This window comes from Dermacentor albipictus, chromosome 8 (assembly GCF_038994185.2).
Source record: "Dermacentor albipictus isolate Rhodes 1998 colony chromosome 8, USDA_Dalb.pri_finalv2, whole genome shotgun sequence".
Classification (NCBI taxonomy): Eukaryota; Metazoa; Arthropoda; class Arachnida; order Ixodida; family Ixodidae; genus Dermacentor; species Dermacentor albipictus.
The window spans coordinates 70,786,090-70,805,129 of NC_091828.1; the positions used below are offsets into that span (position 1 = coordinate 70,786,090).

At 44.1% G+C, this 19,040-nt stretch overlaps 1 protein-coding gene and 1 long non-coding RNA gene across 2 annotated transcripts; one reads left to right on the top strand and one right to left on the bottom strand.

Annotated features, from left to right (window-relative positions):
- Window positions 1–466: 466 nt before the first annotated feature.
- On the top strand, window positions 467–6,267 carry LOC135920644 (uncharacterized). The gene is made up of 3 exons (XR_010570284.1): window positions 467–500; window positions 2,185–2,220; window positions 5,985–6,267. It is a non-coding gene; the product is annotated as an uncharacterized lncRNA (long non-coding RNA).
- Window positions 6,268–7,693: 1,426 nt separating this feature from the next.
- Window positions 7,694–8,134, bottom strand: LOC135896269 (tigger transposable element-derived protein 6-like). The gene has a single exon (XM_065424630.1). It carries the CDS (start codon window positions 8,132–8,134, stop codon window positions 7,694–7,696), a length of 441 nt encoding a protein of 146 aa, XP_065280702.1.
- Window positions 8,135–19,040: the final 10,906 nt, after the last annotated feature.

Here is a 19,040-nt window from a genome sequence, read left to right on the forward strand (position 1 = left end):
TTGTCGAAGCTCTCTGATTTACAATAAGAACATATTGGTTACGTACAATAGGATAGTGGATGCTACTACGAGGCATTCTAGGCCGCAGGCTGCTGATCGTAATTGCACTTGCGTTTGGTTGCGAATAACATTAAGCTGGAAAAAGAAATGTTGCATGAACACCAGTAATAGAGACGAAGGGTTAGTAGCGTCAGTAACCTCGAGTTTAATGAAAACTGACCGCTACAGTAGGATAACAAGAATAAGATGTAAGATTGTCTACCGTACGCTACGCACCTTGAGAATCGCGCCGCCCTCGAAACGCTTTCCTCTTTAGGCAAACCTGAAATTATCTTTTTTTTTCTTATCAGAGCAGCACTAGTTTCCAAAGATACTAATCTCCAGGGACCGTTCCGAAGATAAACGGCATTGCGAGCTTAATAATAGTGTTTTCCATTGTCTTCTTCTCACAGTGCTTGAATTCGACTGGTCTCACTTGCGTCAACAACACACCGGTAGACGTGAGTACCATTTACTTTCGTGTTTTCTTCAGCACAGAAATAGCATCTTCTCTCCCCGTGGCTCGAAACACTGTGGTACTGCCTATATGACCTAGGCATGGATGTGTAGGCGTGTGTGCAAATCACCACCTCAATGCTTCGTAGCCTGTCTCATGTTCTAAGAGAGGTTAAAGAAGCTCAACCCTCAGATTACTCCAAACCTTTGTCGATGTCTAGCTTTGTTGCAATATGTACGAATATTACTGACTCATACGTAAAGCGTGAACTGTAACACCCTGAAGCTCCAACGAATGCCTTAAAATTAAAAGCTTATGTAAGCAATGTCGATGAGCTGCCGTGGAAGAGCGAACCTCGCTGCGACCAGAATATATAAGACATTTTATGCCTAAACAACTCCGACTTTAAAATTTGCTTGTGGAGTAGCAGAATTACGAATATAAATTCAATTTACTACTGTACAATGTTTACAAATAAAGCCGTAATAGCAAGGTTAAGTAGGTTGATGAATTACAACGCAGCCACCGCAATTTCTGGCGCTTTCCCTCGCCCACTATTTCTTACCGCGTACTTCTTCGTACTTTGTGTCACCAACTCATAGCAGTGCCACCCAATTCACGTCTCTCGTGAACCAACCAGTAAAGAAAAACACGCAAGCTCCCCATTGTACGCCTGTGATTCCCCTCCACGTGACGCCTTTTGAATAGGAGTTTCAACGGAGCAATTGCGGCTTACAATGCGCAAGACTTTCTCCATTCTGTGAACACGCAGCCGCATCTCATCACACTGACGCTGTTCTCTCGTCCATCAACAAGAAGAGAGCATTTTAAACTAACGCGCACTACGCACGGTGCAGTTAAACTATGCCGGAAAAAAGTGGAGCCTGCGGTTTATCTTCATGCATAGTTGGCGACGCCTGCAGTATACGGTGCGCTTTCCCGTGGCTAGCGCGGGAATAGGTGTCCCATCTCACAACGGAACCCCGGAGCCGCTAGAACAGAGTGCATTCAGCGCTAGCTTGGCAGGACGGCAACAGGATAGTCTACAGTACTGATGAACTGGAGAGTGCCTGGAGAATTATACTTGCGGATAACTTTCTGTGGCTATGAAGGGAAAGCTATGGGGGCGGAGATTCTGTACATGGGTTACCGCGCCAAGTAGTCCGCCAGCGTTTGACAGAGCGCGTTCTCTAGCGGCGGCGGCTCCACAGGCGAAGTAGCGCACTCGCAGTGGGTCCGAAGCGCACGCGACGGCTTCGGTTCGCCGCTAGCCACACGTCTGGTCGTGCCGGCACTCTGGTTCTCACCTCACATTTTTCGCCATGCCCTCCTCCGTTTTCCGCCTCCCGGTTTCGCAGCACCTTCCTCTCCTATTTACACTTCGCGTATTTCATGCCCCCATCCATTGCGTCCACGTTCCGTTTCATCTGTCACTATGCTCGTTCGCTCGCTCACGCTGAGGTCGAAGCTTGCCGAATGAATGTCCTCCTAATAGCTGCGCTCTAAAAGGACACCCGGATTTGAGAAACCACGAGTGCGTCTTCGGAAGCAAGCTTAACATAATTAACTGTGGCGACAATTGTTCTGTGCTCAGTCATGGTAATGCAAATCATGCGAATGCTTGCATCCCTCAAATCATGAAGTAATTGAGGCAGTGACATCTCTACTATACTTTTTTTCCTTTTTAGGAGCCGGCAATACTTGGATTCTTGAGAGTGTTGGCGGTGAGTAGAATTACCACGTGGATTTTCTTTCAGCTTTTGGTTGAGACAGATTGGGTCACAATTACGAGAGAAGAGACTTCGCGTATCTGTCGGTAGGTTTCGCAATGTTCACATCACCAGTAAATTCTAGGACAAATGTGGCGAGCCCAAGATCCCAGGACCCCAAATATGTTTACATATTTTTCACTAAATTTTCTTCCATAACGCTGTCGAACCCAGCAGTTACTGCATTTACAGAGATTGCAAAGGCTACCGGCTACGCATACAGTGCGACAGACTACAGGAAGGTAAAAAATTGCGCTAACTTCGTCATTCATGTTCGAATGCATAAATAATTGACCGACAACGCATAATACTGGCAAAAGCAATTGGAAATGAGAGCTTGTAATTCATCATTGATCTGAATACGTAAAACAGCATTGAAGTTATTTCAGCCAATGTTATCTTTGATATGCATTGGGTCAACTTAAAACTGTAGCACGAATATTGATTGTGATTCCTATATTCCCACATTAAGAAAGAGCGTTCAATAATTGCATCACCGCACACGTTCCATTACATCCGGCATCAAAGAATATATGACCACTTGCGCAGTCATAAATATAAGGTTATTGTCGCGCTCTAATATAAATTGTCACAGAAATTCTAACTAGTTTGTAAGGACTGTTTGCTGAAGCCTCTGGTAATTAGTGCACCACACTATAACAAAAGTTACAAACGCTGTGGTGATGTAAAACTAAATGGTGGAAACGTAAGCCATTAATTGCCGTGTGCGTATTAGGTGGCGCCACAATGGCGTCACATACAAAAGAGAGACGTTTCACGAAGTCTATTACCTACGAATTGCCAGTGCAGTTTTGGTCACGTTCACCTGTAGTGGAGAGCTGTGAATCAAGCATCACATCAGAGAATTTGTCTCCAAGAGAAACGTAAACTTGCGAGAACAAACTACAAACTGCTAAGAATGATTCTACATTTGACATGCAATTTCATACTAAATTTTAATAATAATAATATTTGGGGTTTTACGTGCCAAAACCACTTTCTGATTATGAGGCATGCCGTAGTGGAGGACTCCGGAAATTTTGACCACCTGGGGCTCTTTAACGTGCGCCTAAATCTAAGCACACGGGTGTTTTCGCATTTCGCCCCCATCGAAATGCGGCCGCCGTGGCCGGGATTCGATCCCGCGACCTCGTGCTCAGTAGCCCAACACCATAGCTACTGAGCAACCACGGCGGGTACATACTAAATTTTACAGCATATATGTATATTTTAGAAAACGCGTAACAGATACTCCATGTAAATGCCAATGAAATGTATGTATGCATATTTGTAGCGAAATAAGCGTTATCTACGACAATAACATGCAGTTTTATCAGACGCAGTTTTATTGTAAGAGCACTAAGTTGTATGTTGTTAAAATGATCACCAGGCCGATTCCTGCAATTGGTTGCAACCACTGTATCCGCAGTGTACCCATATTTTAGGTAATGATTATTTGTAAAGAGCATATTCCGTTAGGTAATGAGGAGATTCTACTTGTCTTTATAATGTGTTCAGTAAAAGAAGAATCACCATATAGTTACCATTTTGAAAATTCATGTGCATCTGACATATCGAGATGGTTCAGCAGATGCTAGAAAATGTTCGACTTTGTTAAGCGTGAGATAATTGTCATAAGAGTCAGGGCGATAAATTATTACTACAGAATGGCAATTAAAGCGTGAAACAACGAACAGCGTGGTATTAAGGTGAAAGCCTTAGATGGCTCATGGGACAAAAGCTCCGATGTGCTGCGTTACGTGGTACGGCGTTATGTCACCCAAATTCATAAGTAGTCGACCACTAGACCTTTGGTGGGAGTCAAATCCACGACATTTGGTGTTAATTATGGCGAATTCGGCCTTCAATTTGTTTGTAAAGAAGCGGCAAGCCGAGGTGAAGAAGTATCAGCACAACCAGTGGTCTTAAGGCAAAGTTATATATGCACAGTTAATTATGGAAGAGTTAATTATGGCACTCAAGCCAACGACTTATGGTGGGAGTCGAACGAAATTGGAGATATGGACTAAGCAGCCATATCTCCAAGTTGGATTCCAATGTCGAACGTGAACGTCGAAAGTCGAAACCACGACCTTTGGTCGGAGACAAGCCCACTTGGAGATTTGTGCGTAACGGCTATATCTCAAAGTTCGATCTCAGTTCACATTGTGAAGGTCGAGAATCGAACCAAGGACATCTGGTGGAGCCCTGGACCTCTAGTGGCAGTGGAACCCACTACATTTCGTGTTAATACAAAGTGAATTAAGGCAAAGTTAATTAAGATAGAGTTAATATATAACATTGTAACCACGAGCTTTGGTGGAAGTGGAACGCACTTGGCAAGATAAGTAAATCAGCGATATCCCAAAGCTGGATTCTAGTTGATATCATGAAGATCGAGAGTCGCACCAATGACTTTTGGTGGGAGTCACCCCCACGAACATTTGTATTAATTAAGGCGAACTTTAACAAAGCACTTGAACCCATGTCCCAACACGGAGATATGGACAAACTGGCCATATCTCCAGGTTAGATTCTAGTTGGCATCGTGAAGGACGAGAGTCGAACATTTGGTGGTTATTGAGGTGGAGGTAAAGCACAGGTAATTAAGGTAGAGGTAACTGAGGCACTCAAGCTCGCAACTTTCGGTGGTAGTGTTACCCACCATCATTGGTGTTAAATATGGGAGAGTTAATTAACGTACAGAGATTAAGGTAAAGTTAAAGCCCATGAACCCACGAGCTTTGGTGGGAGAAATCACTAAGATGCACCATTGCCTTAGAATGCAATTGTCAGAGAATGTTATCGATGTCTCATGAGCGGGCAGACTTTCGCATTCATACTCTTTTGCGTATGCTAAAGTGACTATAAACTTTTTATCTCCTGCTAGCTCTAGCGAGAATGTACTTGAGAACATGTTGAAAACCCTCTTGGAAGAAGTGTGGTGAAAATAATGAACCAAATAGAAAAATTTAGTGTAGCAAGCAATTCATTTTTGAACGAATTAACCCTGAGCGCTGTGGTAAGAAAACAATATCCTGGTATGTTATTGTATGCCGAGAATGACTAGAGAAATACTTAGTTGACTGCTAAGAAATTTATTTTTGTATTAAAGCAATGGACCTGAGTGCTTTCTTACAAACACTAACGCATAGCGTGTTTTTATTTTCTGCGGCAATAGCTCTGTTCGAAATAGCAGATTAGAGTTCATGAAAGATTAGGGTGATTAACCAAAGAGAGCGTCGCAAGTATTCCGCTCGCTCAACGCTATTTATGATAAATTTTGTTTTGATTAATTTTTATTGTTCTTAGGAAAATATCACTCACAACTTTGCTTTTCATATTAATTTGTAGGTACATGTTTAAACCCATAGGCTAGCTTTATGGACCCTCTATTCTGGCACGAGGTTGATCTCTCTGAAGACGCGTTTTCGGTTCTAGAGAAAGGTGCTAGCTTTCTGGTTAACGGTCTCTGAGCACATAATAACAGGGACACATAAAGCGATTCTGCGTAATAGATGCTAGTTCATATGTCGAGTATCCATCGCACTCGTTCTAAAAGTGCTTAGTGTTTTACACAAGTTTTCAAGTTTTCATGTTGAACAAATTTCAGTGCGCTTTTCAGCTCTGTGTAGATTTCTGCTTTTCTCGCTGGCCTTGTTGTGTGTACGCGGTTTTAATTTTTTGCTCGTCTAATTGTACCCGCATGTTCCTTTCAGTGCCAGGTGAGGTACGTTTTCGACACCGCACCGAGCGAAATTATAAAGGAGCTGGGCTGTGAACTGGTCGGCATTGTTCACTCGATCAGTGGCAGCGGCGGTGCGACGGCTGTTTCACCGTTGATCTGCACCTTGGAAAGAATACTAAACACCGAGTGCTCAGTTGTCCAGTGTTAGAACAAAGGCTCCACCCTTTACATGCACATATAAATTTGAAACTCGGCATATCTACAGTTTATATAATCAAACAACTTTATGGAATAAATTGAAGATTGTTGAAACATTTTGTTATTCTGCTTTTGCATCCATACATTGTAGGAAGGCGAAGCTCAGCCCTTCCTCGCTAAACCTTTAAATCTAGATACATTATTTTCTCTCGAACGAGGTGTCAGTGAAGATCGGTGACACATTAGGAAAATATGCCTCTGCGTTAATTTGTTCGAGCCAAGCGAAGCGCAGTAACCCGAGGCAAGGCTTTCAAATCAATGCAAAATATCCTCTCTCCAGCGAGTTGTGCAGTAAAGCCTACATTTAAGGTACAGTAAAAACTTGTTCGCAACGTGTTTTCGCTCTTTAGGCACTAAACTAGCGATATAACTCTTGTGTTCACACGTTCCCAGATGGCATGAAATATTGATGCCCAGAATTCCTGTCGCAAATTTGCGTATATGTCACAAACGTTCTTCCCTTTTGAACAGCACAAATACATATTTTCGATCTGAAAATAAGAGCCGGAAATACTGATTCACGAGACCTCGCATGCGAAATTAATTAAACTATCAATGCTAAAGCATCCACGTTAGCTGCGTTCCTTGTACTTAAAGTAGCTAATTTCTTACTCAAAGCAAATATTTTGGTTTATTTTGTACTATATTATTAGTAAACGCTGAAATCTGCCAAAGAAGTATTCACTTTAAGGTCTATGAAATAGCGCATGAATTTCCCTTCCTATTACCTGTTCATACGGAAAGAACTTAAGTTCAATAAAGTGGCACTAACGCAAAGACATACTTTTTTTACGTTTCTTGCGTTCCTGTTTGTCATGTGCCAAGCACTTTCCTTTCTCAAAATTTTGGCTGGTTCATCGAAAAATTAATTTTTGAAAACGTAGAAGCGATGCAAAGCTGATTGCCTCATGACTTAACGTGGCGCCTTGCACAAGGGAGATGAGTACAAAAAATAGGCGGCCTAAATCATGACTGCAGATGCCATAACTGTAACATATTTCTGTTAAAATAAGCAACGAACCTTTTAAACTTTTTGTTTTAATTTTTATATGTTGGTTTATTATAGCAACTGTGATTTGAAAGCGTAGTTCTTTTTTTATTTCTGAGAGTCAGTTTTTTACAGTACAACAAACTTGAAATTTTATGAACTTGATGTTTCTGGAAACACATTTAGTAAATACAGTCTAGCCCGGTTATAACGAAGTCAGCGGGAATCGGAAATCACTTCGCTATATCCGCTATTTTGTAAGCAGTGGACTATGAAAAAAAAATGCAAACATGGGCATACCGATTTCTTGCCGCTGAAAGGAGTGGTCCAGCGTCCCCTGACCACGTTTCGCGAGTGCGGACTTCAGGATTGAGGCTTCCATGCCATTCAACTGCTAACCAAAGATCTGGTCGAACTCCGGAGTGCTGAGGTACATCCGTAGCGTGTCGACAGCTGCGATGGCCGCTGCGGAGGTGACCGGCTTAGGGGCACAACTAGCATCGTCGCATTCGCTGTCGGAGGCGCTGTCCACCAGTCTTTTCCATGACACTCCCGGCAACTTCTTCAGTCGTGAAGTCCTCGGTGGCAACAAGGTCTTCGTAGGCGAAAACGAAGTCCATGTGGCTTAGACCCAGGCACAAGGTCAGGCGCTTCACATCCCTGCAGGCTCCGCTTGCGAAGAAAATCGCCTTTACCAAAGGCACCTTCATGCCGGCCACGTTGTCGGCAGTGTGAACATCAATCAGGAGGTGCTCGATCACTCGGCGCCGGTAGTGGACCTTAAAGTTGGCAATAACCCCCTTGTCCATGGGCTGCAGCTTGGTGGTAGTGTTTGGGGGCAGGAACAAAACCTCCACAGCTTTCAAGTGTGCGTTGACGTGATGCGCACTGCAGTTGTCAAGCAACATCAGCACCTTGAGCTTCTTTCGGATCATCTCCTTGTCGAAGTCAGCGAGAGCAACACGAGACCGGCGTGCAAAGCGATGCTGTGAAGCAACCTTTCGCTCCGCGGGAGAGCAGATGACGCCACGAAAGGACGCCGTCAACCGAATTTTGCTCTTATTCTCGCGGAAAACATCCCCTCAAGAACGCAAAAATGTGTTGATTTACAGATTATTTTTCGGTTGGTAATAAATCTCTTCGTTATATCCGCTGACGCGCTCTTATTTACTTCGTTAAAACCGGACCCAAAATGTATTGAAAATGCAAAAATGGGAATGGGAAATTGAAATCCCTTAGTTATAACCGCTATTTCGCTATAAGTGGCTTCTTTATAGCCGGGCTAGACTGTACTTTGACTTTTAGAAATGTTTTAGCAAACGTTTAGTAAATTTTCAGCAATAAATATAGTTTGTGGAAATCGAGGTGCAGTGTCGCGTCTCCTCCTCGACGCTCGCGCTTGTCACGGTCATTGGCCATTCTCCTGCAACCACCGACCCCGTGCCTACATGACGTACCACGGCTGCGCGCAGACTGCTTTCTTGTGCAAAGCATGTTATTTCTCCCGGACTCGTCCCGGCGAGCACGCTTCACCGGGACGAGTCCTGTTTGGTTTCCTTGTGTCTGCCGCTGGCAGCCCTCTTCACCAAGCTCTCAGCCGCTCAAAAACTTCCACACAGAGGCCAGATGTGGGCCCCACACGCTCTCAGCTTTCAGTAATCGTCATCAAGGGCGAAAAAAAATTCAACGCCATGCGCTCAGGATGCAGTCATTAAAACGTGGGCTGAGAGAGAGAGAGAGAATAAACATTTATTTCTTAAAGCGAGTAGAAAATTTCCTCGATGAGTGGGGCCCTCAGTCCAGGGCTCCATTGTCATGGGCGACTTCGCGAGCCCGCTGGATCAGCCGTTGCTGTTCCTGCTGGCTTGTGCTGAGCAGCGCAGACTCCCAAGAGGAAAGGTTAGGGTTGGGTATAGGAGGAACACCTAAAGGGTTAGGGCGTTCCCATATGGAGTGATACACCGTGGGTTTGGCCCCACAGTGGGGACAATAGGAAGGGTACAGGGTGGGATGAAAGATATGTAGCATGTGGAGACAAGGAAATGAATTGGTCTGCAGTTGCCGCCAGGCAGCGGCATCTGCTCTATTAAGCGAAGGATGAGGAGGGGGATAGTTATGGCGACTTTGTCGGTAGTACTCGAGCGTCTCAGTGTACTGTAGGGGCTCTGGCGGTGCATCGTCTGGGTTGGACAGCTCTTCCGATGGTGCCCGGCCTGTCAGACCTCGGGCTACCGCATTAACGCGTTCATTACAATGGCGAGAGGGGTGTCCAGGAGTCCAGACGATAACGCACCCTGTGTAACGTGGGAGGGGGGACAGAGGAGAGAATTCGATGTGTATGTGCAGTCGCGAGTCCTTGCGCGAAGGCCCGGCACGCAGCCTGCGAGTCTGTCACTATGGTGCGGTGTCACTTGTGCGGAGAGGGTCGAGGCATGGACAATGGCCAGGGCTATTGCCCCTTCCTCTGCTGAGCAGCTGTGCGTTGTTAGAACTGTGGCACACACCCTAAGCCCGTCTGTATTGTCAGTTACAGCTAAACACATGGCCCGCCTCTCTGGGTAGCGGGCCGCGTCCGTGTACAAAACCGGTGTAATTGTGGTACGGTCTCCAAAAATGCGTGCCAGGGCCTGAGTGCTTGCGCGTCTACGGCCGGCGTGTCGCTCGGGATGCATATTGCGAGGAATTGGAGCTACTTGTATGCCAGCGCGTAGAGCAGGAGCGAGGCGATACTGCGGGACGTGTGTGGGTGTCTCAGGGACAGGGCAGCCAAGGCGAGAAAGTATAGCGGAGCCCTGACGGCTGCATCTGAGACGTTGGAGCTGACCATTGCGATGAGCTTCCAAAAGCTCGCCTACGGTGTTGTGAACGCCAAGCTGAAGAAGCCGTTTTGTGGAAGCATATGGAGGCACCCCAAGAGCCGCTTTCACTGCCTTCCGCAGAAGGGCGTCCATCTTTTGAGTTTGAGTGAGGGTAAGATAGTGATAGCGGAGGTGGTATGTGAGCCGGCTGATTATCAGAGCCTGTACTATGTGTAGGACGTCTTTCTCGCGAAGGCCTCTTCTACGATTAGTAGTGCGGTTTATCACGTATTTACGACAAGGTACTTGCGGAGAGTGAGATACTATAAAAGGGAAAATACATTGGGACTCTTTCACCGGCTTCACCAAGCATTACGCGGCCCTTGGCTTTATATTCGTCATATTGTGCAATGAAAATTGGTGGCCTGCTAGAGTATAGTGTTTCATGCAAGAGACAAACTGTAGAAAATGCTCGTGCGTGTTGCAAAAATGCAACTAACCTAATCATGTTCACCGCCATCCTCTTGAGCAACTCAGTATATTATTATAAGTTTAGGTAATGAATTAGGATATTTATGTAACCAGCTTTTGAAGCATTGAATACAGCACAAAATCTTCAATGCAGATGTACAGCCTTTTGAGAAATCTTCAAATAATTTATTTTCATGATGATAACTGCTGGGGTTTTCATTTTTCTAGTCAGGAAAGAAAGCACGCGATATTTAAAACGTTCTACGTAAATGTGTGGTCACGTGCAGCAAAATTAGTGCCCTCAAATATGCCATGAGCGAATGATCGATGTGGCACGCAGACCGAAGACAGGAACATACCTTGAGTAATAAAAAGAATTGAATACAATAGTCTTCACATGAACTTTTACCTAGATACCTTATCGGTCAAGATGACGTCATACGCGAAAAATAAGGCATGGCATTTTTTTTAAGTTTCGATAAGAACTAGAGGGTTTGCGTGGTGGATGGCGATAGAGTAGAGATGACAGGTGAGGCCATTGACTAGCATTGTTTTTCTTGCAACCTAGGGCCGTACAACGTAAAACTATTCCAATATGTTTTTATTCCGAAATCTCGACGTCAAATATGCCTAACCATCGACGCAAGAATCGGGCAGTCACCAACGGAGTCGTCCGGACAAACCAATCAAACGCTCTCCTCGTTCATAGGAGGTCACTTTTGTTTGCTTGAAAAACAAATAACGTTGGCTACACTGATCGGCTTGTCTTATCTAATTGGATCACAAGAGGCAAGGAGCACGCTCAAGTGGAGAGGGATTTGATGGGGTGGAGCCAGTGCACTGAAAATAGATAACCGGATGAAGAGGTCGGTGCCGTCCTCTGCGATTGGTCCGCTTTTTCTTGCTTAGCTTGCAGTGGCTCGTCGACAATCACAGCGGCATGCAACGAGGGCTTAGGAATGACGCTAAAAAGGATCCTCAGCAGAGAAGAGTTGGGAGAACGAGGTCGTAAACGTCCCAAATGTTCTCCAAAACGCTACACAGCCACAGAAAAAGTTTTATTACGCGGAAATAAACATGCTCTCCGGCAGGTGCGAGTAGCCAGTGCCTCAGCCATCGGCGGCTGGCAGCCATCTTTTATTCCTTTCGGAACGGGGTAGCCTGCGGCTCTTCAGAAGAAAATTCAGTTTTGTTCGGCACAATAATGTATCTTTAATGCGTACACGTCACTTTGACGTCGTGAGTTCTTGTGGTTTTGTGACGTCGCGTGACGTGCAGGAGAAGCGGCCGAGCGCGCAAACTTTTGACCAATAGCCCAGGGCTAATGGCGAAAAGGCGTCGAAAGAGGAGTAACTATTCTTTTTGTTCGGTCAAGTTATGCATAATCAGTGTGTACACGTCATATAAGATGGCGAGCTATCGCGGTTTTCGTGACGTCGCGTGATAGGCAGATGAAGCGGGGGTGGTCCAAAAAAAGTTTTGGAGCAATCGCGGTGGGCTGGCTGCAGACTTTGAATAGAAAAGTTTCGAATAGTTTTACATTATAGCGTTCCTATTCGTACTTACCACATGCCTTCGGAGCCAGATTTTCGTTGGTAGCATGTTTTAAGGCACTAATATCGCTGCGCTTAAGCGCGTAGTCACGCGGTACATGTGGAATACCGCGTGCATTATATTTTCCAGGTAAAATTTAAATCACAGCCACTATTACCACGGAACCAAATTATTTGAATATTTCCCGATAGGCGATATACACTGCACACTGGATGATTTGCCCTTATATCCATGATTTTAAAGTCATTTAATTGTTGATAATGAGTTGCCCGAATTCATAGTAAGATAGCTGAGTTGCACAGGGGGGCAGTGAACAATCATAGGTTGGTTGCGTTCTTATAAGTCATGTGACGCTGTTTTAATGTATGGACCGACTTTGCTGAAACATGCTCTAGCACAATCGATCTGTTTCTTGCGGCGTGCAAACTGTGAAACTTAACACAAGAGAATCTTTGTGCAACGGTTTATTTAAACCAGCCGCACGTTGCTTCTTTGTAGGATCATACAAAGTTGTAGGATCCTACCAGGAAGCAACGTACGGCTGGTTTAAATAAACCATTGTACAACGATTCTCTTCTATTCGGAGTAAGAAGATGTATCTACTTCTGAAATTACTGTATTCTGTAGTGGGTAATTTTTAATGTTACAAGCTCACTAGTAATTTTATTTCCTACGAACATTGGCATTGATGTTGTTCCACAAGGACTGGCAAAAGAGCTCGTTCTGCATTTCCTCGCGAGCACTCACGGGCTCGGGTGTCAGTTACCTTGCACATCAAGTTAGGTAAGCAAGAAATTACTCTTCTGTAAAAGTGATTTGTATTAAAACAAGTTCTACTTTGAAATCGTGACTCAAGAAACCGCACAAGCTGGCAAAATTGACTGTGCGAAGACAAGCCCCTGCCAAAAAAAAAGGGGATGTAATGATATCACGTGTAAAGAGAATCCCACGTCATAAAGAAGGTAGACAAAAAGGTAGAAGAAGAAGCACCAGGGTATGAAGAAGCACCATGGTTCGAAGGAAGAAAATATCATACGGCTGATACAATCATTCGTAATCAGTCACATCACATACATAGCAGCCTTCCCCAATTGTTTTGCAGCTGAAAAGACCAAAATTAAAGAGATGATAAAAAAGCCTCCCAGACTAGCACTAGGAATTTGCATTAGTACGAGCACGACACCAGAACGCACTGCACAAACTGATAGAAGCACAGCAAACATCTTACGCGGAACGACTAACCAAACCCAAAACGAGACTTTATCAACTACGCAAGCTAGAAATAAGTTGCCACCATCTATCCCGAGAAAAGAGGACAATAACAAGAGAAATTCGTGGCAAACTTCAAGTACCAGATATACCCAAGGATCCCGCTTACAACAGCGGCAGATGCACGAGTAGAGAACAGGAAATGATCCGAAGCCATGGGTCAGACGAGAAAACAACCTTCGCAGTCGCGGCGTAATATGCACAAAGAAATAGCTACATGGAAACAGTTGAAGACCACATCCAAAATTCCCTGACATGTGCACATTTTATTACCAAATATTCTGCGACAGCAAAGGAGGTAGCCATTGCACTAGCATTGGTCTCCGCTAATGCTCAATACATCATTGGCGATTCTCAGGTGGCCATTAGCAATTGTGATAAGGGAAGGGTCTCCCTTGGGGCGTGAGACATCATCAGAATCAATTAATCAAAATTCGCCTACGCAGAGAAGAACGAAAGGCAATTGCTTTCGTTCTCAGCACATAGGAGCCCAGGCATTCTCGTAATCAACCCTAACGAGATAGCACAGATCGAAGCTCAAGCTCAGGGCTGTACGAGTGATGAACTCCTCGCGGGAAAGGAAGCACGTTGAAATGCTTGGCCAACGCTTCCTAGGAAGCAAAAGTCTGGTTTCACTTCGATCCGTGACGTCATGCTAGCTTGTCCCACTGCCATATCATCTAATAGAGACGCTCCCAAGTAAGCTGCGGTGATTCTGATGTGACCACTTTCATTATGATTGATTAGGCAATGAAAATTTTGGTCCAAGTACCATGATGTCATAGAGCAGAGTAAACAAGCAGGCCTGCTATTTTGCAGTTGCGGTGATTCTTATGTGACCGCTTTCATTATGACTGATTAGGCAATGAAAATTTTGGTCCAAGTACCATGATGTCATAGAGCAGAGTAAACAAGCAGGCCTGCTATCTAGCAGTTGATGGGTTAGCCCAGTGAGTGAGACACTGGGCTTCTTAGCGAGGAGTCGCAGGTTTTAAACTCACTACCGCAAACGTGTTTCTTCTCGAGTTCGTTCAGTATTCCTGTACATTATTTTCTTTGTACTATTACTAACAATTACTCTGACAATTACTAACACGGTGCAATCACTTTTGGCTGATGGATTGATAATAGCGTCACAATGCACATTTCTTAGACTAAGCACAAGACTGGTGGGCGCATCTGCCCTGTTATAAAATGTATAAAATTACATCGACTGAACTATACACAGCTAATATCCCAGGGTGCCCGATAGCATCAAACATCACCCCACAGAGCATCTCCACATTCCTTAAACACTTCTTTGTTGACTTTCCCAAAATGATTCCGTCGTTTGTACAAGATATACCGCACCTGAAGAGATGTAGGAGGACATTAATACTAAAGGCACACTACCCTAAAAAATGATTCTCGCAACACTAGACGTCACGGCCCTGTACACGAACATTCCAATCCCGATGGTTTATTTTCGATAAGAGAAACGTTGTCTAAACAAAATGCACACACTTCATTAAAGTCTACTTGTCCCTCTTTGAATTAGTTCCAACACATAACTACTTCGAGTTTAACGAGAGTTACTACTTACAAATACGTGGGACCAGTATGGGTGCACCTTTTGCACCAACCTACACGAACATATTTATGGCGACTCTAAACACAGACTTCCTATCACGCTGCACAGACATGTGCCACAGATACGTGCGATACATATAGACATATTCAAAATATAGTGATATGCTCAAGGCAGTCTAGATCGATGTGTAGAATTTCTAAATGCATTTCACCCAACAATAAAATTCAAATCAGGATCTTCAACGGAGCGCATACATTTTCTGGACACAACAATATACATTGACAATGGGACACTAAAGACAAATCTGTATAGGAAACCAATCGACAAACAACAGTATCTAGAATATATGAGCCACCATCCCAGATATTGCAAACAAGGCATCTTTAAAGGCTATGACGCATGCCTACGTTGCATTTGCCTTGAAAACGAAGACTACATTGATAGCCTCGATCACCTTTACACATTAAGGCCCAAGAAAAGTCTACCAGTTACATTTTGTTGATGTTACGTGTCAGACTATGTTTTCACACTTCAAATACATTCTGAAAGTTTTGTGAGTGCCGCTTTATTATTTAAAAAATTACGATAGTGGAGATTATAAAGTACGCTGGACTTTTACGGTAGAAAAACCTGATGTACGTCACGAAATGTATACACAATATCTTCGAGCTCCCCAAAACAAAAAAAAAAGCATGCAGCAATTAGTCAAACGAAATTTTGTGCAAGCACGTATATCCTTCTGGTAGCGAAATTAGCATTTTAGGGGAGAATATTGTTTGTTACGGAGGTGCTTTTACTTACCAAGTGTGTAACATGAGTTCATCAAGTAACAAGGAAGAGCATTGGTGTTGCTTTTAGAGGCACGCACAACGCAAATATTGACGCAGGTATTGACGCAAATTTAGACGCTATAATTGGCGATGAGTACAGGCATTCAAAACTAAAGCATTCAGAATTTGGTTCATTGATAATTGAAACGTTCTAGAGACTGGTGACATATCCTTCCTTGATAGTCGGTTCTTGCGTCTATCAAACGGAACCACCCAAACGGTGACCTTCAAAAAGCCTACACCACTGCTACCAAACTTGATCGAGCCGAGGTCCTGAATCCCCGCCCTAGAAACACATTAACAAGAAGGTCTCTTCTTACAACTAAATTCTCAAACACCATTCCAAAGGTGAATAACGTCCTGGGTAAATACTACCCATTTCTCACCAGCAACAAGAAACTTAAAGTTTTGCCCGACCCGCCCAATGAAGCCTAGAGACGCAACAAAAATTTCAAGGATATTCTTGTACATGCCAAACTAAGGACAAAGACGAAGTTAGCATCCCATCCCTATCACCGCCCCTCCTGCTCTACATGTACGCATATTCAATCTACTTCTACACTACAAAGTACAGCGCCGAATTAGTCACACAAGGCAACTTTGAGTTTCACCTGCACATCAAGAAATGTAGCCGACTATCTAGAATATGCCGGTTGTAGCAAACAACACATAGGTGAGACTGGACAACAAATTCATGCAAGGCTCAGCGTAATCGCGAAGATACATCACACAATTTACATAAAGCAATATCAATCCAATTCAATGAACATGATCATATATTCGACAAAGCAAGGCTCTTTAATCTAGAAACAAATCTTTGTTGACCTCGCGAGAGGAAGCATATGAAATCATACCTCATGCGCAAGAATAAATACCTATACTCGAAGGGAATTTACTTGGCGCATGGCCCCGTAGAATCGCTAAAAACTGTAACTTGAATGTAAAATTATCATATGATCAACCAAGACGCAAAACACAATTATGTCACCAGCTAACCTTAATTATTAACCTCGCCTATTCCTCTACTGAAAAGTTTTTCCTCTCTGCTACTCAGTTTATTACAATCTTCCAGGTTTTTCCGCATATATCAACTGTATGACTCCTTTCCCCATATACACCGGCCTCAATCCAATTTTACTCATGCCGCCCCCTTATTTGTTATTCCAGTTCCGTCCCACCTTTTTATCTCTCTTTTTTAAACACCCTGATCAACACATTCCAAAGTCCCAGACGATAGGATACGTTTTTCGCCGCCTTAGCCACACAGGATGTCGCCACTTCTGTATACTGCCATGAGAAAACCAACGTTGAGCTATTAAGGCTAACGTCCCATGAATGACCTAGCCGCTGCCTTCCAGCTACCCCATGCATTGCCCTACAGACTGCTTGTGGCCATGTTAACCCCTTCAATATTATCCGAGGCATTGCTGCTACGCTATTCAAGTCGTTTTTTCAAGTAATGCCTTTTTGGCTGTTTTTTGTAACTCGCGCACTGACCGCCTCACCTAGTCTTCTAAAGCCACAAAAGCATGCCGCCAACGACACCCCTGAATGCTCCCTCACATCTCGCTCCCCCGACACCCTTCTATAACCGACTTTTTCATTTTCAAGTTTTTTTTTTACTTTTTACCTTATTCGTCTTTTTTCGTTCTTTTCATTCTTTTTTTCCCGGCATTGCCATTCTCCCCGCTCTTGTATCCTCATCTTAGACACCACACTTGCAGACTTGAGGCTACAGCACTCATTTTCTTTGCAGTCTCTCCCTTTACAACCAGCCGCCACCGACAACAACCGCATGTGACGTCACTCTACCAACCCGTTAAAACTAACATGCCCAGGCTGACGAGAGAGAGAGAAAGGTGTAATGTTACGAAATGCAGGAAGGCCGTCTTTGATGAAAGCAGATCATGCTGTACAAACGTTGCCCAGCCTTTCCGAGGCACCCTAAGACTGTTTATAACCTTTATAGCAGTGTGCTACTCGATGTGTCAGCCCCATTCTTGATTCTACTTATACAGTAATGGGGAGACTTATTGCGATTTTTTATGCGAATAAAATAAGTAAAAGTTTTGAGCCCATCTATATTGGCCCGAGTTGCCTACATGCTTGGGACGATAGGTATGTGCTCCTGGCCATGGTGCGTCGAAATTGCGACGTTGTTGTTATTCCGGCTTCGGTATGTCTTACTCTCGTCATGCCGTAATCATCACTCCTTCTATCGCTACCTAGTGGCCCAAGTTGTCTAATAAATTGGGCATCTAGGTATGGGCTCGAAGTCGTGATGCCTCCGTAGTCGTTGCATCACCGTCATCTCAACTTTGTAATCAGTCACCATCTTCGTCCCACATTGGGTGACACGTCACTATAGTGAGCCCGTTGTGGTCACTCAATAGTCATCATTATACCTTCGTGAATTGATTGCCGCTATACTGTCATCGTCACTCATTCCACACCGACACAGTGGTCAAAGTTGTCTAATACCTTGAGCCACTAGGTATGTGTTGGAATTGTTATGCTGGCTCAGTTAAAGAATATCGAAGACGGGCTCGAAACTGCTCATTTGCTTTAGCTACCCAAGATCAATTATTGAAAAGTTAATTAACATAGCGTGGTGAATTACGCTCACAACTGCTCAACTTGCTCCGTAGCCGGAGGCTCGATCTGTGTACTCCAATAATAAAAATTTCAGGAAAATTTATATTGATCGATTTCTTAAAATTTCGTGCCGACAAAAATTGCCGCCGGTATATTCACGTTGCAGTACGCTTCTGATGAAGCTAGTGCGAATGCTTGGACAAGTTAACCAGATCACATGTGCCTTAACGTGCACCTCGTGTTTACAGTGGGCTTTCCTACATGATACAAGAAACAGCTCAGAGCCATGGCACATCACAAAAGGGGTGCGGGTAGAATGTCTGCGCTCCCGCTTGGATTTCTGAGCATTGGTTGCATGAGGCTTCGTTTCCTGGCGTCATTAGGAAGGAAAGGAGCACATAACTAGTGGGCTAAGCAGGTAGACTACTTCAGCCATTGTGTCGCAGTAAGGTGAGAGACAGACAGACAGACTGTACTGTTCACAAATGATTCCAGCATAGCCATCGACTTGAAACAATGAATGCTGATGTGTTTATTTATTATTATTATTATTATTATTATTAATATTATTATTATTATTATTATTATTATTATTATTATTGGTGGAGTGCTTGAAGCCTGCCTCACTGCCTCACCTTCACGACGGGACGGCCCGGTACTGCACTATCTCCAGGATCGGCTCGCATTTTTGTCCATGGACATGGCAAATGCATTGCGGGCCAGAGGTGTGCATATTCGCTACAAAAGCGCCTGT